General features: G+C 38.7%; 1 protein-coding gene across 1 annotated transcript; it reads right to left on the bottom strand.

The window, feature by feature from the left end:
* Window positions 1-9,002: 9,002 nt before the first annotated feature.
* LOC120332613 (small ribosomal subunit protein eS27) lies at window positions 9,003-16,873 on the bottom strand. The gene is made up of 4 exons (XM_078119289.1): window positions 16,817-16,873; window positions 15,809-15,917; window positions 13,088-13,198; window positions 9,003-9,626 (listed from the first exon to the last, which is right to left on the bottom strand). The coding sequence occupies exons 1-4, from the start codon at window positions 16,820-16,822 to the stop codon at window positions 9,598-9,600; spliced, it is 255 nt and encodes an 84-aa protein (XP_077975415.1). The 5' UTR covers window positions 16,823-16,873; the 3' UTR covers window positions 9,003-9,597.
* Between the last annotated feature and the right edge of the window lie 6,264 nt (window positions 16,874-23,137).

The raw sequence follows: 23,137 nt of genomic DNA, 5'->3' as shown, positions 1-23,137 counted from the left end.
ACAAAGTTGCGGGCACTAACTCAGAAGTAAAGGAGACCCATCTCTGAGTAAAGTTACGGGCACTGACTCAGCAGTAAAGGAGACCCATCTCTGAGCAAAGTTACGGGTACTAACTCAGAAGTAAAGGAGACTCATTTCTGAACAAAGTTGCGGGCACTAACTCAGAAGTAAAGGAGACTCATTTCTGAAAAAAGTTACGGGCACTAACTCAGAAGTAAAGGCGACGCATTTCTGAACAAAGTTACGGGCACTAACTCAGAAGTAAAGGAGACTCATTTCTGAACAAAGTTACGGGCACTAACTCAGAAGTAAAGGAGACTCATCTCTGAGCAAAGTTACGGGCACTCACTCTGAAGTCAAGGACACTCATCTCTAAACAAAGTTGCGGGCACTAACTCAGAAGTAAAGGAGACCCATCTCTGAGTAAAGTTACGGGCACTGACTCAGCAGTAAAGGAGACCCATCTCTGAGCAAAGTTACGGGCACTGACTCAGAAGTAAAGGAGACTCATTTCTGAACAAAGTTACGGGCACTAACTCAGAAGTAAAGGAGACTCATCTCTGAACAAATTTACGGGCACTAACTCAGAAGTAAAGGAGACTCATCTTTGAACAAAGTTACGGGCACTCACTCAGAAGTAAAGGAGACTCATTTCTGAACAAACTTACGGACACTAACTCAGAAGTAAAGGAGACGCATTTCTGAACAAAGTTACGGGCACTAACTCAGAAGTAAAGGAGACTCATTTCTGAACAAAGTTACGGGCACTAACTCAGAAGTAAAGGAGACCCATCTTTGAGCAAAGTTACGGTCACTAACTCAGAAGTAAAGGAGACTCATTTCTGAACAAAGTTACGGGCACTGACTCAGAAGTAAAGGAGACCCATCTCTGAGCCAAGTTACGGGCACTGACTCAGAAGTAAAGGAGACCCATCTCTGAGTAAAGTTACGGGCACTGACTCAGAAGTAAAGGAGACCCATCTCTGAGTAAAGTTACGGGCACTGACTCAGAAGTAAAGGAGACCCATCTCTGAGTAAAGTTACGGGCACTGACTCAGAAGTAAAGGTGACCCATATCTGAGTAAAGTTACGGGCACTGACTCAGAAGTAAAGGTGACCCATCTCTGAGTAAAGTTACGGGCACTGACTCAGCAGTAAAGGAGACCCATCTGTGAGCAAGTTACGGGCACTCACTCAGAAGTAAAGGAGACTCATTTCTGAACAAAATTACGGGCACTAACTAACTCAGAAGTAAAGGAAACTCGTCTCCGAGAAAAGTTGTGGGCACTAACTCAGAAGTAAAGGAGACTTATCTCTGAACAAAGTTACGGGCACTCATTCAGAACTGAAGTAAAAGAGATGCATCTCTGAGCAAAGTTACGGGCACTCATTCAGAACTGAAGTAAAAGAGACTCATCTCTGAGCAAAGTTACGGGCGCTCACTCAGAAGTAAAGGAGACTCATTTCTGAACAAAGTTACGGGCACTATCTCAGAAGTGAAGGAGACGCATTTCTGAACAAAGTTACGGGTACTAACTCAGAAGTAAAGGAGACTCATTTCTGAACAAAGTTACGGGCATTAACTCAGAAGTAAAGGAGACGCATTTCTGAACAAAGTTACGGGCACTAACTCAGAAGTAAAGGAGACTCATTTCTGAACAAAGTTACGGGCATTAACTCAGAAGTAAAGGAGACGCATTTCTGAACAAAGTTACGGGCACTAACTCAGAAGTAAAGAAGACTCATCTCTGAGCAAAGTTACGGGCACTGACTCAGAAGTAAAGGAGACTCATTTCTGAACAAAGTTACGGGCACTAACTCAGAAGTAAAGGAGACTCATCTCTGAACAAACTTACGGGCACTAACTCAGAAGTAAAAGGGACTCATTTCTGAACAAAGTTACGGGCACTAATTCAAAAGTAAAGGAGACTCATCTTTGAGCAAAGTTACGGGCACTCACTCAGAAGTAAAGAAGACTCATCTCTAAACAAAGTTACGGGCACTAACTCAGAAGTAAAGGGGACTCATCTTTGAGCAAAGTTGCGGGCACTCACTCAGAAGTAAAGGAGACTCATCTCTAAACAAAGTTACGGGCACTAACTCAGAAGTAAAGAAGACTCATCTCTAAACAAAGTTACGGGCACTCACTCAGAAGTAAAGAATACTCATCTCTGAACAAAGTTACGGGCACTAACTCAGAAGTAAAGAAGACTCATCTCTGAGCAAAGTTACGGGCACTGACTCAGAAGTAAAGGAGACTCATTTCTGAACAAAGTTACGGGCACTAACTCAGAAGTAAAGGAGACTCATCTCTGAACAAACTTACGGGCACTAACTCAGAAGTAAAAGGGACTCATTTCTGAACAAAGTTACGGGCACTAATTCAAAAGTAAAGGAGACTCATCTTTGAGCAAAGTTACGGGCACTCACTCAGAAGTAAAGAAGACTCATCTCTAAACAAAGTTACGGGCACTAACTCAGAAGTAAAGGGGACTCATCTTTGAGCAAAGTTGCGGGCACTCACTCAGAAGTAAAGGAGACTCATCTCTAAACAAAGTTACGGGCACTAACTCAGAAGTAAAGAAGACTCATCTCTAAACAAAGTTACGGGCACTCACTCAGAAGTAAAGAATACTCATATCTGAACAAAGTTACGGGCACTAACTCAGAAGTAAAGGAGACTCATCTTTGATCAAAGTTACGGGCACTCACTCTGAAGTCAAGGACACTAATCTCTAAATAAAGTTGCGGGCACTAACTCAGAAGTAAAGGAGACCCATCTCTGAGTAAAGTTACGGGCACTGACTCAGCAGTAAAGGAGACCCATCTCTGAGCAAAGTTACGGGCGCTCACTCGGAAGTAAAGGAGACTCATTTCTGAACAAAGTTGCGGGCACTAACTCAGAAGTAAAGGAGACTCATTTCTGAACAAAGTTACGGGCACTAACTCAGAAGTAAAGGCGACGCATTTCTGAACAAAGTTACGGGCACTAACTCAGAAGTAAAGGAGACTCATTTCTGAACAAAGTTACAGGCACTAACTCAGAAGTAAAGGAGACTCATCTCTGAGCAAAGTTACGGGCACTGACTCAGAAGTAAAGGAGACTCATTTCTGAACAAAGATACGGGCACTAACTCAGAAGTAAAGGAGACTCATTTCTGAACAAAGTTACGGGCATTAACTCAGAAGTAAAGGAGACGCATTTCTGAACAAAGTTACGGGCACTAACTCAGAAGTAAAGAAGACTCATTTCTGAACAAAGTTACGGGCATTAACTCAGAAGTAAAGGAGACGCATTTCTGAACAAAGTTACGGGCACTAACTCAGAAGTAAAGGAGACTCATCTCTGAGCAAAGTTACGGGCACTGACTCAGAAGTAAAGGAGACTCATTTCTGAACAAAGTTACGGGCACTAACTCAGAAGTAAAGGAGACTCATCTCTGAACAAACTTACGGGCACTAACTCAGAAGTAAAAGAGACTCATTTCTGAACAAAGTTAAGGGCACTAATTCAGAAGTAAAGGAGACTCATCTTTGAGCAAAGTTACGGGCACTCACTCAGAAGTAAAGAAGACTCATCTCTAAACAAACTTACGGGCACTAACTCAGAAGTAAAGGGGACTCATCTTTGAGCAAAGTTGCGGGCACTCACTCAGAAGTAAAGGAGACTCATCTCTAAACAAAGTTACGGGCACTAACTCAGAAGTAAAGAAGACTCATCTCTAAACAAAGTTACGGGCACTCACTCAGAAGTAAAGAATACTCATCTCTGAACAAAGTTACGGGCACTAACTCAGAAGTAAAGGAGGCTCATCTTTGATCAAAGTTACGGGCACTCACTCTGAAGTCAAGGACACTCATCTCTAAACAAAGTTGCGGGCACTAACTCAGAAGTAAAGGAGACCCATCTCTGAGTAAAGTTACGGGCACTGACTCAGCAGTAAAGGAGACCCATCTCTGAGCAAAGTTACGGGTACTAACTCAGAAGTAAAGGAGACTCATTTCTGAACAAAGTTGCGGGCACTAACTCAGAAGTAAAGGAGACTCATTTCTGAACAAAGTTACGGGCACTAACTCAGAAGTAAAGGCGACGCATTTCTGAACAAAGTTACGGGCACTAACTCAGAAGTAAAGGAGACTCATTTCTGAACAAAGTTACGGGCACTAACTCAGAAGTAAAGGAGACTCATCTCTGAGCAAAGTTACGGGCACTGACTCAGAAGTAAAGGAGACTCATTTCTGAACAAAGTTACGGGCACTAACTCAGAAGTAAAGAAGACTCATTTCTGAACAAAGTTACGGGCATTAACTCAGAAGTAAAGGAGACGCATTTCTGAACAAAGTTACGGGCACTAACTCAGAAGTAAAGGAGACTCATTTCTGAACAAAGTTACGGGCGTTAACTCAGAAGTAAAGGAGACGCATTTCTGAACAAAGTTACGGGCACTAACTCAGAAGTAAAGGAGACTCATCTCTGAGCAAAGTTACGGGCACTGACTCAGAAGTAAAGGAGACTCATTTCTGAACAAAGTTACGGGCACTAACTCAGAAGTAAAGGAGACTCATCTCTGAACAAACTTACGGGCACTAACTCAGAAGTAAAAGAGACTCATTTCTGAACAAAGTTACGGGCACTAATTCAGAAGTAAAGGAGACTCATCTTTGAGCGAAGTTACGGGCACTCACTCAGAAGTAAAGAAGACTCATCTCTAAACAAAGTTACGGGCACTAACTCAGAAGTAAAGGGGACTCATTTTTGAGCAAAGTTGCGGGCACTCACTCAGAAGTAAAGGAGACTCATCTCTAAACAAAGTTACGGGCACTAACTCAGAAGTAAAGAAGACTCATCTCTAAACAAAGTTACGGGCACTCACTCAGAAGTAAAGAATACTCATCTCTGAACAAAGTTACGGGCACTAACTCAGAAGTAAAGGAGACCCATCTCTGAGTAAAGTTACGGGCACTGACTCAGCAGTAAAGGAGACCCATCTCTGAGCAAAGTTACGGGCGCTCACTCGGAAGTAAAGGAGACTCATTTCTGAACAAAGTTGCGGGCACTAACTCAGAAGTAAAGGAGACTCATTTCTGAACAAAGTTACGGGCACTAACTCAGAAGTAAAGGAGACTCATTTCTGAACAAAGTTACGGGCACTAACTCAGAAGTAAAGGAGACTCATCTCTGAGCAAAGTTACGGGCACTGACTCAGAAGTAAAGGAGACTCATTTCTGAACAAAGTTACGGGCACTAACTCAGAAGTAAAGGAGACTCATTTCTGAACAAAGTTACGGGCACTAACTCAGAAGTAAAGGAGACTCATCTCTGAGCAAAGTTACGGGCACTGACTCAGAAGTAAAGGAGACTCATTTCTGAACAAAGTTACGGGCACTAACTCAGAAGTAAAGGAGACTCATCTCTGAACAAACTTACGGGCACTAACTCAGAAGTAAAAGAGACTCATTTCTGAACAAAGTTACGGGCACTAATTCAGAAGTAAAGGAGACTCATCTTTGAGCGAAGTTACGGGCACTCACTCAGAAGTAAAGAAGACTCATCTCTAAACAAAGTTACGGGCACTAACTCAGAAGTAAAGGGGACTCATTTTTGAGCAAAGTTGCGGGCACTCACTCAGAAGTAAAGGAGACTCATCTCTAAACAAAGTTACGGGCACTAACTCAGAAGTAAAGAAGACTCATCTCTAAACAAAGTTACGGGCACTCACTCAGAAGTAAAGAATACTCATCTCTGAACAAAGTTACGGGCACTAACTCAGAAGTAAAGGAGACCCATCTCTGAGTAAAGTTACGGGCACTGACTCAGCAGTAAAGGAGACCCATCTCTGAGCAAAGTTACGGGCGCTCACTCGGAAGTAAAGGAGACTCATTTCTGAACAAAGTTGCGGGCACTAACTCAGAAGTAAAGGAGACTCATTTCTGAACAAAGTTACGGGCACTAACTCAGAAGTAAAGGAGACTCATTTCTGAACAAAGTTACGGGCACTAACTCAGAAGTAAAGGAGACTCATCTCTGAGCAAAGTTACGGGCACTGACTCAGAAGTAAAGGAGACTCATTTCTGAACAAAGTTACGGGCACTAACTCAGAAGTAAAGGAGACTCATTTCTGAACAAAGTTACGGGCACTAACTCAGAAGTAAAGGAGACTCATCTCTGAGCAAAGTTACGGGCACTGACTCAGAAGTAAAGGAGACTCATTTCTGAACAAAGTTACGGGCACTAACTCAGAAGTAAAGGAGACTCATCTCTGAACAAAGTTACGGGCACTAACTCAGAAGTAAAAGAGACTCATTTCTGAACAAAGTTACGGGCACTAACTCAGAAGTAAAGGAGACTCACCTTTGAGCAAAGTTGCGGGCACTCACTCAGAAGTAAAGGAGACTCATTTCTGAACAAAGTTACGGGCACTAACTCAGAAGTAAAGGAGACTCATTTTCTGAACAAAGTTACGGGCACTAACTTAGAAGTAAAGGAGACGCATTTCTGAACAAAGTTACGGGCACTAACTCAGAAGTAAAGGAGACTCATTTCTGAACAAAGTTACGGGCACTAACTCAGAAGTAAAGGAGACTCATCTCTGAACAAAGTTACGGGCACTGACTCAGAAGTAAAGGAGACTCATTTCTGAACAAAGTTACGGGCACTAACTCAGAAGTAAAGGAGACGCATTTCTGAACAAAGTTACGGGCACTAACTCAGAAGTAAAGGAGACTCATTTCTGAACAAAGTTACGGGCACTAACTCAGAAGTAAAGGAGACTCATCTCTGAGCAAAGTTACGGGCACTGACTCAGAAGTAAAGGAGACTCATTTCTGAACAAAGTTACGGGCACTAACTCAAAAGTAAAGGAGACTCATCTCTGAACAAAGTTACGTGCACTAACTCAGAAGTAAAAGAGACTCATTTCTGAACAAAGTTACGGGCACTAACTCAGAAGTAAAGGAGACTCATTTTCTAAACAAAGTTACGGGCACTAACTCAGAAGTAAAGGGGACTCATCTTTGAGCAAAGTTGCGGGCACTCACTCAGAAGTAAAGGAGACTCATCTCTAAACAAAGTTACGGGCACTAACTCAAAAGTAAAGAAGACTCATCTCTAAACAAAGTTACGGGCACTCACTCAGAAGTAAAGAATACTCATCTCTGAACAAAGTTACGGGCACTAACTCAGAAGTAAAGGAGACTCATCTTTGAGCAAAGTTACGGGCACTCACTCTGAAGTCAAGGAGACTCGAAATATCAATAACAAGATATGGCTGCAAATAATAAAGATCAGTAATTAGTTAAAAATTGTAGGATAAAAATTACAGAAATACATTGGTCGGTTAGGTCTATCTCTACTGTGCCGGTTTAGAAATTTGATACTGGGGGTTTCCAGGTTTGTCCGTGTATATGTGTTCTAATGTTTCCATTTGAACCTTTTGTTGCTGTTTGTGTTTGTTTTAAAGTCTTTTTATAAACAACAACAAACATACTAATAAATTAGGGGTCAAATCTTTTCCCTTTTGACATTTTTGGAAGAATTAAAAGGCCGCTAATAATGTGCGCGATTGCATTTTGTTACAATCGCTGATTTTTTTCCTCAGCATGGAGTGTTTTTGAACCTTTAAACATCTTTACGCCGGTGTTTATTCTCCCTAAATCAAAAATTTCCCTCGACATATACATGTATTGTTACACAATGACGACGATAATTGCTTTTTTGTTCTCGTGGGTTCAATGTGAAAAAAATGTTACCATATTATAGTCATCGGCGGCGAAATTCTAAAAATAATAATTAATAGGAGGGAAATCCGCTACTTAAATTTCTTGATAGAAAAGCGGCATTCTAAAATATTAAACTAAAACTTAAAATGGAAGATCACACGTTTGGTTTCAGCAGACTCACCTAAGATTAAAAACGCTTTTATAGACATTGTAAATCACAAAATTTGGTGTTATGTTAGGTCTTCATCGTAGTAACTGCGGAATCGAAACACAGTCAATTGTGCGCGCGATGTACCTTTTTTTCCCATTTTAAAACTACCGACGGAGCCACACGCAATCAATTGTGCGCGCGATCAGCGATGTAGCCTACCTTTTTTTCATTCATTTCATATTTTATGTTATTTTTTTCGAATAGTAATTTTTCATTTTAGTAATCCTAATAGTAATCTCGAATCAAACGTGAGTAACGATGAGCACAATTACATTATAACGACGAGAGACGTTAAATGCTCGCATCGGTCATGGATTGAATATTTTACCAACAGAAATCTCGTTATACGTTTTTTTATTCGCGAAGAATGTTGCGCGGAAATTTCCGATTCCAATTTTGAAACCACCTCTTAAGAATTCTGGCTGCGCACCTGCTTATAAATAATGTCATTTTTTAATTCTGCCTCTTTGCGCCATATTGTTGTCATATCTTATCAAAGCTGTTATTGCTTCTTTGAACAGTTACAAAATTAGTCAATGATGTGAAAAGTAATCGAATAGCTCGCGGAGCGCCTGGGTTTCTCTCGCGGAGCCCTGGGGCTCCGTACGGAGCACTTTGAGAATCTATGATTTAAGGTACTCGAACAAAATAGGGCGAAACCATCATCTTCTAAAACTGTGACCCATGTGAGAAATACTGGCGCTTCAGAAGTGTGTGTACCAATATGGAGGTTGACAAAATAAAGGGACTAAAGCATATGGGCAGGGGGTATGTATATTCACTTGGCTAAACACAGTCTCGAACTCACAATAGAACTAAATTAAGGGGAACATGGAACAAAACTATGCCCTAATCTGGTACAATATGTTACGTACCGAATGGATGTTACATTGGAAAAGCGAAACGCAAAAAAAAACCAGACTCTTCCGGTTGGTGTTGATACAGCACCAGAGTCCTGCAACCGTTTTTGTGCTATTTAAATTCTAAAACTTCCATCCTTAGCCATACCACCGAGAAAGCTAACTCATACTAAGAAGCTCGCAGTCAACCAACAGGCATAATAAGGACGACATTTTATCATCAGTGCAACACCTTTATTTTCGTTTGCAAAAAGTTCACAAGTTGGTGCCAACTCAAACAAAGTCTTGTTAAAGGCTATTTGACAGAATTTCAAAGACCACATTTGGCAGTCAACCATAAAAAGAGATAAATTGCCTATTGTAGTCAGCACCTCAATTTCTATTATGTGCCATGACGCATAAAAGATATTGCCAAAGACAGACCAGGAGATACAGCAAGCTTCGACAACATGCAGCATCTACTGATGATCTTTGACAAATAAGAACTCAAATTTCCAAATTTGTGCAGTCAAGCATGACAGAAAATCCTAATTCTGTCAAAGTACAATTTCTAAATTTCGATTAGTAATACCCACAAGCTTAAAATATCAGCAAGAATAGAAGGAGTTTTAATTTATAAAAAGTTACGGAATCAAAATGCTGCCTTGATGTGTCTTGCTGGTCACTGAATGACAAGAAGGCTTAGGCTGCCAAATCAGCAGTTACGTAATAGCAGCCTAAGGCTGGGTCTTGTCTCAGGGTCGTTCTATGATACATATTTACAAAGAAATTCAAGGATGTCGGTGCCGATGATATTTGACGAAAACTCTAGTGTTGTTTCCTTCGGAAGGAGCAACCTGTGGAAAGAAGACGTTGTTAGTCTCGTTTTTGAAAATGGGGGATTCCAGGTAGAGGGCAAAATCTCGGCGATGTGGCGTATCATGCTAAGTGTTAGGAGTACGCTCGCCGCCGACCGCACCTCTGATTACCCTGCTGGCGTTCGCAGGTTCAAATCCCATGCGGGGTTAATTATGGAGAGAATTGCTGGACTCCTCGCCGCCGTAGGGTGGTTCACACGTAACCGCTGGTCGGTTACGGCTTCCTTCACCATCAAGTCCATGCTTCCGAAAACAAATAACTAACTAATCCCATACCCGACATGACAAGAAGCCGTTGTTTGCTCTATGGTTAAGTTGTCCTGGCGTGAACTGTTGTAGGGAGAGGGCAAAATCTTTTGGAAAAATGTCAAACAATGGAAATATCAACAAATATTAAACCAGTGGTTCTCAAACTTTTTGAGACACTCCTCCTTTTTAACATTTGTCAAGTCTCACGGCCCACCTCAAAAATAACTAGCTAAGGCGAAATTATAGTTTATTCAAAGAACATGTGGATGGAACATAAATAATGGGAAGTTTTGAAATGTAAATATCCAAAATAAGGCAGGCAGTATAAAATCGAACAATATTTGTTATTTTAAAATAGCTTCAAGCCCCCTGAAGAATTGTGCGGTCCAAGCGTCATATTCTGCACGTTATCACCGTAATGCAATTAACACCAACAGATTTTTTCCGTCTTCAAGTAGGGGTGGGCAAAATCGAATATTTTTTTCGAATAGAATAATTAGAATATTTTTAACGAAAACCGAATAGTCGAATAACGAATATTTTTTATACACAACGAGAGGTCCAGAACGTCGGTCAATACTCCCTTTGGAAATTAATGAAGACATTGAAAAATCGGCTACAAAGCGTATTTTACTGGTTAATTTCGTCATAATCGGTGATTGTTTTTGTCACCGTGACCGTTTTTGCGGGGATATATAATCTATATTACCGCCCTTTCTGTATTTTGCAAGTATTAATTCTTTCGGGTCGGCGGACATCAAAGTCTATATTTCGGGTTTACCCTTGCGTTCACGTCGACAACAGCTGTTTTCATTAATAAGGAACAGTTTCAAAACCCAAAATAATATTATTCTAATTTTTATCATTTGCATTGGCTTTCATATTACTTATCAACGTTTGTAAATTTATCGTCACAATATTAAGCGATCAGTAATATTATTATCGATACCGGGATGTAGATATTTATTAAGACAATACCGTAATTAACTTGCTATGCTTTTCTATGGTGTCTATGTTACTTTACAGATAAACCTCGCAAAGCTGCGATTGCGTCAATCCCGAATGTTGATTTACAAAAGTGACTAAATAATTCGGCAATAAAGGCATTTCTGCGTGCCCATATGACGAGATGACGTTAATAAACAGTGCTTCTTGAATAATAATTTACATATGCGACCTAATGCTGAAAAAAATTGCGCTTTTGTGCCTAATAGATGGTCAGGCGCTATTTATAACTAACTCTTTCAAGTTCCAACGTTTTCTTTCAACAAATCCCGCGATCATTAATTTGCGATCATTAACATTAGTAATTCACAATTTTATTCACAGAATTTGCAAATTCACTTTTACTTCTCCTGACGATTTTGATAATGTCACGCCCTATTTATCAGTGCAAAAATGCTCAAAATATAACGAATGTAATCATTTGCAATGATACAACGTTCTTAAACGAGACAGTACGCGTTGTTACATCGAAATTCACGATTGATTTTACGTTATGATTTCTACACTCCACCCGCCATGCATGTCCGAGTGAAATGTGTACATTTTCGAAACATTACTTGGTCAAGAATGAAAGGGATCACTAAAGAATTATTTGAAAGTACATTAAAAGAACTATGTCCTGTCATTTATTTTCTGGTCATAGCTTGCTCGTGTTATACTATGTATGGTTTCATGCAAAAGTTATTTCAATTTTTAATTTTCGTTATTTAAACAAATTTATGTTTGGTTCATGCATGAAACGGCTAATCACGTGCCGCCAATCATACGGAGTTTAAAATCTGGGATATTTATTTTAAATACCTCATCTGATTTGACGTTTCTAAATTTAGGGAACGGTGTCAGTACTTTTTTTGCAAAATAGGGAATTGAAATGAACGATTGAAATGCGAAGAAAACAAATAACACCACAAGGCAAAGACGATTTTTCAAATTTGTCGCTTTTGTCTGTTAGCGAGCGTTGTAGGTGAATTCTCGCGCAATTCACGATCGGTTCAGAGACGTTCTGTGTCCAAGTGAAGTGGCGCAGATCACGTGGTACCCGATATTTGAATAGTAAAAAGCCATTCGAATAATTTAATATTCGATTCGCTATTCGAATATTTTGCCCAGCCCTATCTTCAAGATATGTTATCTTTTTTAGTTAGCGCTGATAATGATAAATAAGAATGTGTAATTGTTGATTGGAATGGGCGCTCAAAATGAGAGAAGTGTTATAAGCTAATTAAAGGACTTTCTTTTCCCGACTCAAACACTTTTATTAATACAAATCACAGCACAGTGAGGAGCAAAATAGAATTTATCAACATTAATTTAACACGAGTTACGGGTAAGAATTTACCAACGGCTATCGCTGACAGGTAGAAACGATAAACGTGAAAAATTTTTTCCTTGCCTCTTTGCGTCATATTTTTCAATTCCTAATTTTGCATAAAGCGTGGCAACATCGATTTTGCGAATTTAGAAACGTCGAACCCGATAAATAAATAATGCATTTTATGGAAATTTCTTGAGATTTGAGGAAATATATATGGGTTGGTTGGTTTCCCAAACTTTTTGGGTTGAGGACCCCTGTTTGTGAATCTTAGTTTTGACAGACCCCACGCTATGTTGTATCAATTTCTTTGATTAATAACCTACGAGATAATGTTTCCTTCAGGTTTCCATTCAAATCAGAGATTCTATATGAATTTATGCATATTGTCTGAATAAAACCAAATTAGGACTGCAACTACCATCAAACTTGCTACACTCAGTGTAACACTATAAATTTAATTCTTGGCTGTCAGACATCCAATTCCGTTATTATCATATCAGCAAAAGAAACCAGTAATCATGATGAGGCATTGTTGTTTGTTCTAAGCAGAACACTCGTATAAACAAGATCAGGACAACTACCGAGGAGTGAATTCAGAACACAAATTAAATTTGAAACAATATGGCACAAAAAGTAAACAAAAAACACCTAACATGCTTCTCAAAATTGTTGTTTCTGTCTGCTACGAGAAAACTCTTGCAAAATTAAAGCGAAATCTCGAAATCTTAAAGTAGAAATGACGATTTTGCAGTCTTTAATAAAAACCAAAAAAATGCTGATTTCAGTCTCCAAAAAAATGCAAAAGTGCCTTGCAGTTTTTGCAAAAAATAAGGTAATAGCGAACACTGGTAGTAAGTAAACAGCGACTGACCTTCTGTAAGCCTCGCCCTTCCACCAGTTGGTTGGCATAAAACAGTTGAGCATCCGACGCACAGCACCACTGTTTGAGCGTGACTGAATACCGTCGTAATCTTATAGCAACCTGAAATAAAAATTCATCAATGACTTACATATAAGCGTGGATAAGTGACAATCAAAGACATACAAGAATAGTTGGCACACCAGAAGTATGTGTACCAATATGGAGATAACTAATTTTGTTCGTTTACTTTACATCAAGTTGTGTAATAGGACTGAAATCTATGGGCAGGGATATATTCCTAATAATGTGTTTATATATATCAAATATCAGCATGAGAAATTTTAAATTGACCGAACCAGCATATTTCAATTTAATACATTTCAGATTAAAATTGGACGATAAATGCCGAAGATATTGATGAAAACATAGTGGCATCATCAGAAGTTGCCCGGTTTTACAGTACTGCCAGCGTACTTCTAACGGTGCTTATACTGTTATAAGGATTTGTTTAGATCTAAAATTACATCAACGTTATATATTCAGTACGGCACACTATCCCGAATCCGGATTTGCGTCTACATTCCGGAAGAGCCAAAAAATGAATAGGCGTCTGTGAAACGGGGGGCGTCGAGTCGTCTGCGAGCTCGATGCGTGAGAACGTCAGATGTCTGGATATGACGTCAAAGAAAGTCAAGCACAGATCGGCAGTTCGGCATGGCTCTCGAATTTTGCTAATTTGATTTTCGTTTTTTACCGATGTATACTGACCTATATGGTTAGATATACGATGTATTTCTGAATCATTATATTCAGTCTACTGTTGGTAGTGCCTAATTAAAATAATGTCGCGTAAAAACGTCTGTGAATAAAATGATTACTTTTAAATAATATCAAGAGATTACAAAATTATGCGTTTCGATTAATACGTCTACGAGTCCAACTAATTTTATTATAAGTGTTTGTGACTACATGACATCGTTTGAATTGTCGTATAACGAAGTCGAAACGATGCACGATATCGAAGTTTTTTTTTTCAATAGAATTAATATCGATAGTGAAACTTTGTATGCCCGTTAATACCTGTAATTACACCAATTAAACATAGCATCTTCGGTTATTCAGAACTGAAACTTCCAGAACGCACAACGATTACGATATCATTTAATAATTATATTCGAGATTTTTATTTAAATTTGAGCGTCAACAATCCATAGTAAAATAAAAGCCTCGATGATTAATTGGATTAAACTATTTTGCCAATTTGATTCTTGTTTTTCACAGACTACGCAAGTTGATCATTTGCGGCATACGAATGCATCAATGCGGCATTATATTAATTTGATTCTTGTTTTTCACCTATCTATTCTTGCATAAATCACGCAAATGACATTTGCGGTATATGATTTCCTCGACGTGGCATTGAATTAAAATATTCTCGTATTCCGTATACTTCGAAGTTATTCGCGACATGAATGTATCGATGCCGCATTATATTAGTTTGAATCTTGTTTTTCATCGATCTATACTAGTATAAATTACGCAAATTGAACATTCGCGGCATATGAATACATCGATGCGGCATGATATTACATTATTTTGCTAATTTGATTCTTGTTTCTTGCTGATCTATTATTGTGTAAATTACGCAAGTTGATCATTTGCGGCATATGAATTAAATTATTTTCGTATAGATTAACATTTGTGGCATATGAATGCCTCGATGTGGCATTGAATTAAATTATTCTCGTATACCGTAATTTTCGAAGTTAAACATTTGCGGCATATGAATGTATCGATGGGACATTATATTATTTTGAATCTTGTTTTTTACCGATCTATACTAGTATAAATTATGCAAACTGAACATTTGCGGCATATGAATACATCGATGTGGCATTATATTAAGTTATTTTGCTAATTTGATTCTCGTTTTTTGCCGATCTATTCTTGTATAAATTACGCAAGTTGCACATTTTGCGGCATATGAATGTCTCGTTGCGGCATTAGATTAAATTATTGCTTTATGAACTAATTCATCTAATGCTATATCGAGGCATTAATTTTACTGTTTTTTGATTGTGTGTTATCAAAATGTAATTTTTATTATCTCTGATCCATTTATTATCGTTAACACGCCATCCTATCTACATTGAAAATGAGAGAAACACGGCTCGCCAAGGCTTACGTCAAGGAACGGCCGATGCGTGCCTGCGTGCGTCGATTGAAATTCAGTGACGTCACACGCCGTCAATCATTTTTTGCTCATTTCTCTCGAACGCACCGGTAAAATTTTTTTTACATCGGTAGATCTGATTATTTTTTCACGAGGAATTCAATGGTGATGGTTTTAGATTGCTCAATTTATCGATATCGGGAGACAAAATCCGCCAGACGTCCCTCGAAGGAAGGATATTCGATCACCGTTAAAATAGGTTTCTCTAAAACGAGAGATTGTCTCTCGATCTGTAAAGTGTGCCGTACTGTTGAAATTTGGCACGACTTGGACCAGAAATGGCAAGGCTATTGATGAAAACAAACAACCAACGTACTTCTATTTGGCGTGACCCCCACCTGGCTCTGTCATCTAAAGATTACATCACTACGACCCCACAATCAAGTTGCTTGCCAAAATATAGCTACAATCGCCCGAAATGGCATCTTCCCCAACGATAACAAAATCACTAACACCAACGATCTCTCTCTTATCGGAATATTTCTAACTATGCTTACCTGGGCACTTTACATCCATGAAATACGAGTTTGGTGATTGAACCAATCTTTTCTTCTTGTGACATCTTTTTTCCTCCTCGGGGGAGGGGTGGAGTAAATCTCTTGCCAACTTTAAAATAAAAACAAAAATTTGTTTCGGATGAGAATTATGATAATGAACTCTCTAAGCCAGGTGTTCTCAACAAGGAATAAATCCTGCAAATGAGAAGGCACCACCAGATTTGATTGTTGGCGAATCCCAACATTAAAGCAGTAAGGCACACTTCAAAAATCGAGCAACAATCTCATTTTACCGATAAACAGACACCCTTTATTTCGGGGACGTCTGGACATTGTTGTCCCTCAATATCGGTTAAAATACAGTAAATTGAAGTTGAAGCCTTATGGATCGTGCAAAGCTTGTCTCTTTAACAAATTATATCAATAGAGTCACATTGCCAAAATTGTGTTTGCTTGCTAATAACTTTTGATGCGAGATTATTTTTTTCCGAGGAGTTCAATGGTCTGATGGCAGAATGGTGGAGTTCCTTTTAGTTTTTTGCGCAAAGTCAGTTTGCCGTTTTGAGTCCAAATCGAGGCTCAGACTATTTTGTAAACGAGGGGTTTGCACTCACTCTTACAATTGATGTCTTTTAATATGGGGACTAGTTTTGGATTTTTGTTGAGAAATTTAACAGTTTTATAATAAGATTTTTAATTCAACTGACATTGCTGTAGGCTATTTCAGCATCAAGCGTTTCACTTGATACTATACTGCATAAAGTTACCATCGAACACAAATTAGGCATTGCAGCATTGATGCCGCTTTACGAGTAGAAAACAAAAAAATATATATATGAGAATTTTGCCGTTCCCTGTCAATGAGAAAACGCTGCCAGCTAACATGATACAGTACCTTGATAGTCCGTATAGCCTACCTTACAGCTTCATTATTCCATTAATCGCTGACAACAGGCCATTTATACTAGATTTAAAGCAATTTTAGTCAAAATCTTCCCCAAATCTTACCGGCATTGTTACTCTTCAGGCGAGCTAGGAGAAAAAGACAGGTTCCGCCATTGCAGAATCAGATGTGAAAAATTTAGGAAAAATTTCCCACACGCAAAATATCTTCAAAAATATCAGGACATTTGGAATATTTTTTTCCCTAGACAGAACATAAAATACAAGAAATAGCAAATAAATCAAGAACGACAGTAAATTAAATGCAAATAATAATTAATATATACGCTATACTTCAAATATTGTTCATCAACCAATGTAAGAAAATTTAGTAAAATAAAAATGGTAACACTTATTATTTGCGTCTGTTATCAAATTTTTTGGCAGATTACACATGGTGAAACTTGTCAACATTGACAGCATGGAAGTCCCGGATGTTGCAATACAGTTGTGAAACATGTGAGGGGGATCAGAGGTCAGAAAACAATTAGGATGGGATTTTTTACATTTATCCCGGGGAGAGAAACCCGTCTTATTATACAGCCTAATCATATAGCGTACCACGGCCTGTCGCCCGATTCCCAGTCTATATCGGTGTGATATTATGGGTATAAGTTTGTTTCGACTCCATAATCAGCATAACAATAAAATGATTTGATAAAAACAAATAAATAAAAACTGATTATAAAATCAGGAGAGCAAACCAAACCTTAGATAAGATTTAAAACGTACAGTATTTAAGATGATAGGTTTTGCCAAGAACAAGTGGTACGTGTTCACTCACCTAAAATGCTTGAATTATTTCCACACACGCTCACCCACACACACAACCATAGAGAAGTTACAAGAGAGCTATGCTCAAATATATGGACACGTAGCGCCACCCAATGGCAATAATTTTGATGACGTCATAGCGAAAAAAAAAGTAATAGCCTTCTGGAGAAAAATTTTATCTTCAACCACTGAAAATTTCAAAGCAATTGGTCCAGTATTCGAAGAGAAAAGCGACTTTTTAAAAACGTGTCAAAGAACAAGAACAACAACAAGAACAACAAGAACAACAACAACATAATATTGAAACGATCGTTATGTCCACTACGTGTCCAATAATATAGAGGACTTGTACGGGTCACGTGACTTTGTTACTGGACGGCATTAAAACAAAAACGTCCATTTGGCTCCTGTCAGTTGCATGTCGGATTATACGTTTCCGTTTTGTTTGGCTGTTGAAAATGGTTATTTCGTATTGTTCCGTTGGCTGTACGTATAGTATAGACAAGGAAATGGATCTTCAGTTATATTCCACTGATTTCAAAAGATCCGGAACGTCGCGCAATGTGGATATCATCTATTGCCTATTGGCAGAACTGATTGGTGTCAAGTCCAGAAGCCATCTTACTTGTGTTTCACTGTTTGTGGACGTTGATGGTGAGTGATAATGTGGTGATAGTGTGCCGTAATCAATTTCTTTAAATATTCACCAGCTCCCTCATTTCAATGGAAAGCAGATGACAAACTACTGTTGTTAGTAGTCCTAGGCGTGGGCCTACTTGCAGTTGCAGACTTGACTTGTGTAAGACAGTAAGGAATTAATAATCAATTGCTATAAGGTATTGTTCCACTAATTAGCAGGTAATCTATTACTAAGTGTGAAAGGTTGAATAGATAACTAAAGTTTAGCACCAGTGGTCATGCAAAAAATAACCAGAATTCAATTGAATTCGTCATCTAGGAATACGCTCGCCGCCGCATCTCTGATCACCCTGGTTTCAATCCCATGCGGGGATAGTTATGTGCGAGAGGATTGCAGCTCTACTCCCACCGAGGGTGGTTGACCATTCCCCACCATCCAAGTCCATGCTTCTGAAAACAAATAACTGGCTCCCGTCCCCTCCACCCCCCCAGATAAATCCTATCCTAATGGTGCTTGTACAACTGATCCAAAATGTCTTTTTATTGTCATTGGTAAAAAAGATATGCTACCCGGAATCTAATTCAGTTACGACTAGTGGCTGTGGTGGGATATGGACATAAATTTCACACTCCTTGATCGTTAGATTTTATGAAAACTCTATCTGTATCCATTATCTTACAGATATGGGTGCGACCATGGAATAGATGGATGGCAAAGTATAAGTTGCAACAAGACCACAGTGGCACAAGACTTCAGCTTGCGTGACTTGATAATACATCTTCAGTATCCATTTATTGATGCTTATCGTAATGACAAAGTAACTTTTGATTACTGTGGATTGGCGGAGATAAAGTGTCCATTGTGCTTTTAACGAAAGCAACTTCAAGACGACCCTATCTAGGAAGAAAATTTGTTTCGGTGGGTCTGGTAGTGAAGGTTTCAGTCTAAAGTTGGACACCGATACTACAACCAGATACAGTTGCCAATGAAACTTAGCGAGGCGTAATATTGAGACTTTGTGATCTGAAAGGAAATTCTGATGGGTAGCCGGCTAGCCGCAACCTTTTGTTTAAAGAATATTATGAGATATGACTTATAAGAGTCTAAACTTTTATTTGAGAGAGGTATAACCCAAGCTAATTTGCAAATGGTATTCATGGTACCAAATGTATCACACACTTAACAGTAATTATAAATTATATTTGAAAAATAAAGCACATCAAAAATGTATTTTTAAAAAACATTTGGTTTTATCTGCAGATACTAGGATGATATTGAGATTGACCATTTCAATGTCAAATTTTCTTTAGTCAAAAGGCACACTTGATTCGCAAAGATTTGTGAATGCGCACAGTACAACAATTTGTCTAATGTTTTGATTCCATAGGCAGGAGGTTGTAGATCGGTGCTGCTCAGGATGGGATATTTTTGCCTCTAAATGCATATTAAGTGTTTCACATGAATCCATCGTGCTCAGATTCGACTGTTTTCAAGGTCTGAAGGCACCAACAGCCTTATTTTATGGGTACACAAGAGAATTTTTGGTGCTCCCGAAGTATGCGAACCAAGATGGCGGACATCGGAACGTAACATGGGTAACAGGTTAGGGTTAGGCGATAATTTTTTCCAATTTTCCTTATTTTAGTCTTATTATCAGTTCGAAGACTAGCCAAGATCCTCCCGTAGTATTTATACCTAAAATTATGGCCTAACCCTAACCTAGTACACATATTACTTTCCGATGTCCGCCATCTTGGTTCGCATACTTCGGGAGCCCCGAATTTTCAGTGTGGCATGCATGGGTCAGTTGGAGTCACTAACCTCAAGATATCTATAAGCAAGGATAAGATAACCTGGAAGTAACATTCCATAATTTAGAGTAAAAAATGTATCTGACTCCACAGCCCTTTCAAATGAAAGATATGATGCCTCGGGGGTAATTTCTATCAAATATTTTACAGTATTATGGTTCTAGTGAAAAGGGGTGTAGGCGGCTTTTTTTTTAAAGTGTGATAGGTCTAGTCGAAAGACACATTAAATGTTTATGCTAACAACTGCGAATTGATATTGCAACGCATACAAGTCAACAGAATTTGTTGAAATGGTCCTGTCATTTGCCTTTCTTCAAAATCTCCCTTTTTCTAACTATTCTCTTCCTCTCTGGGGATGGCGAAAATTCAAATATCGATGGGACATATAAGCAGCTGATAATGGGTTATATTCCCTTTTTCCTGAAAATAAATTAAACACTAATCATCATTTGACAGTGCCAAGTTTGTGTATCAGATCAGTAATAAATTACCTGCTAACTAACAAAACAATCAGACAACACCTTCTGACCATTAATGAAGATTTCTTTCAATTTAAAACGCAACTATGCCTACCAATGTGGGTAGTTTTTAGGATAGAATTTATCTGAGGTTGGGGACAGATGCAAGGTGCAACATCGTACGATTACCATTCTATGTCGGATTAGTTAGCCAGTTATTTGTTTTAGAAGCATGGACTTGATGGTGGGGGATGTCGTAATCGACCAGCGGTCTTGTGAACCACCCTCAGTGGGAGGAGAGCTGCAATCCCCTCTCACATAACTATCCCCGCATGGGATTGGAACCTGTGAAACTCCCAGGGGGATCAGATATGCGGTGGCGAGCGTATTCTTGAATGGAGAATTCAATTGAATTCTGGTTATTTTTTTGCATTAGCACTGGCGTTAAACTTTAGTTATCTATTCAACTTTTCACACTTACTAATAGATTACCTGCTAACTAGGGAAACAATACCTTATGGCAATTATTGAGCAATACCTTACACGAGTCAAGTCTGCAAGTAGGCCTACGCCTAGGCCTACCAATAACAGTAGTTTGTCATCTGCTTTCCATTGAAATGAAGGAGCTTATGAATATTTAAAAAAAAATGATAACGGCACATTATGACTCACCATCAACGAAGTGCTGTCCGCAAACAGTGAAACACAAGTGAGATGGCTTCTGGACTTGACACCAAGCAGTCCACATTGCGCGACGTTCCGGATCTTTTGAAAACAGTAGAATATAACTGAAGATCCATTTCGTTGTCTATACTATACGTACAGCCAGCGAAACAATACGAAATAACCATTTTCAACAGCCAAACAAAACGGAAACGTATAATCCGACTTGCAACTGACAGGAGCCAAATGGACGTTTTTGTTTTATTGCCGTCCAGTAACAAAGTCACGTGACCTGTGCAAGTCCTCTATAAAAAGAACGCGATAAAATACATACTGGTAGAAATAAAAAAAAATAAAAAATAAATAAAAATTATTTGCCACACCATATTAATAATTTTATAATGGTTGCCACCACAGAATTGATCTATTTTATAAATGGAAGTGAACAGTAAAGATAAAGTTAGCTAAAATATTAGTTGAGGTGCATTGACTTGATGGTGGATGAAGCCCATGATTGTTCTATGATCCTCGTATAGGCGTGCCGATAGAAGATGTTGCACGCAATTTACAAAGCCACGATACAGACTCATAAAACCAATTTAAAAATTTTCATTTTTCGATTGGATAATTGAAATACCACTGACAGCCGTATTTGGAATTTTATCCAATCCTTGCGGCTTCCCTTCCCCAGTTGGAATGTGTGATTATTTTTTCTCTTCGTATCTTGTGTGAATCTTTGAAAATCTAAATCAAAAATTTGTTTGGGTTTTTTGACAATCGCTGCTGGTATACCGACATTTTGTAAAACAGGCTCCAAGGAAATTGTTGATTCCGGGCGTTGCTCTTTTTGAACACATGATAGGATTTTACCTATTTATCCCAGGTGAGAAGAAAGCCTTTAAGATGGCCTAATTAGCTTATATGGCGAACCACAGACTTTCGTCCGGTTACCAGTCTATGTTGGGTATGGGATTATTCAGCCAGTTGTTTGTTTTCGGAAGCATGAAATTGAAGGTTGAGGCAGCTGTGAACGTCGAATAAGACGTTCAGGACTTCAAATTTTAAACTGAAGAGACATGATATCTTTTTTTTTTAAATTGGTCAAAATTCAGGGATAAATTAAATATATTTGAATTGATCAAGCGCTAGCTAATGCTATCGTTGCATTACTGAAATTTCTGAACATTGCGTTAGATTGGGTTATGAATAAAGTTGAATAATCATTGGTACATTACAACAGGATGGAACCGTTCCACCGCTAAAATCTCAATAACTCACACTAGCGCTGGGGTTCTTTAATTTTGTCGCTTTAAATTCGGCAAATTTATCCGCCAAGTTTACCTCCTCAGATACGTAAAGTGTGGATTTTTCCGTTCAATGTAGAATACGAAACAAGGCACAAAGCCAGACAGCACTTACTCAGATGTAAAATAGACTCATCTCTGAACAAGGTTACGGACACTCACTCAGAAGTAAAGAAGACTCATCTATAAGCCAAGTTACGGGCACTCACTCAGAAGTAAAAGTGACTCATCTCTGAGCTAAGTTACGGGCTCTCACTTAGAGGAAGGGAGACTTATCTATAAGCTAAGTTACCGACAGTCAGTCATGAGTAAAGAAGACTCATATCTGAGCAAGGTTACGGGCACTCACTAAGAAGTAAAGGAGACTCATCTCTGAGCCAAGTTACAGAAACACCATCAGAAGTAAAGAAGACTCATCTATAAGTCAAGTTATTGGGCACTAACTTAGAAGTAAAAGAGAATCATCCTTGTGCCAAGGAGATCCCTAAACCAAGACTGTTGAGTATGTGAAACTTACAATCAACTCCGACTCTGGGTTGAGAAGAATTCTGAGTTGTAAAAAACCATAGATCTGAACTCTAAGAACATCAAGAACAAGGACTTCGGCGCATGTAATAGTCAAGAATGCTCAGTAAACTGAAAGCTTTCTCGAGTTTATGTGAAAAATTGACTTCTATTATCACCATTGAAAGTAAGGAATCAGAAAAGCCAACCTACTGAAACGATAAAAATAGACC

The sequence above is a fragment of the Styela clava genome, chromosome 13 (assembly GCF_964204865.1).
Source record: "Styela clava chromosome 13, kaStyClav1.hap1.2, whole genome shotgun sequence".
In the NCBI taxonomy this organism is placed as follows: Eukaryota; Metazoa; Chordata; class Ascidiacea; order Stolidobranchia; family Styelidae; genus Styela; species Styela clava.
Note: the sequence above shows the minus strand (reverse complement) of the source record. Positions and strands in the feature narration are given on the sequence as shown.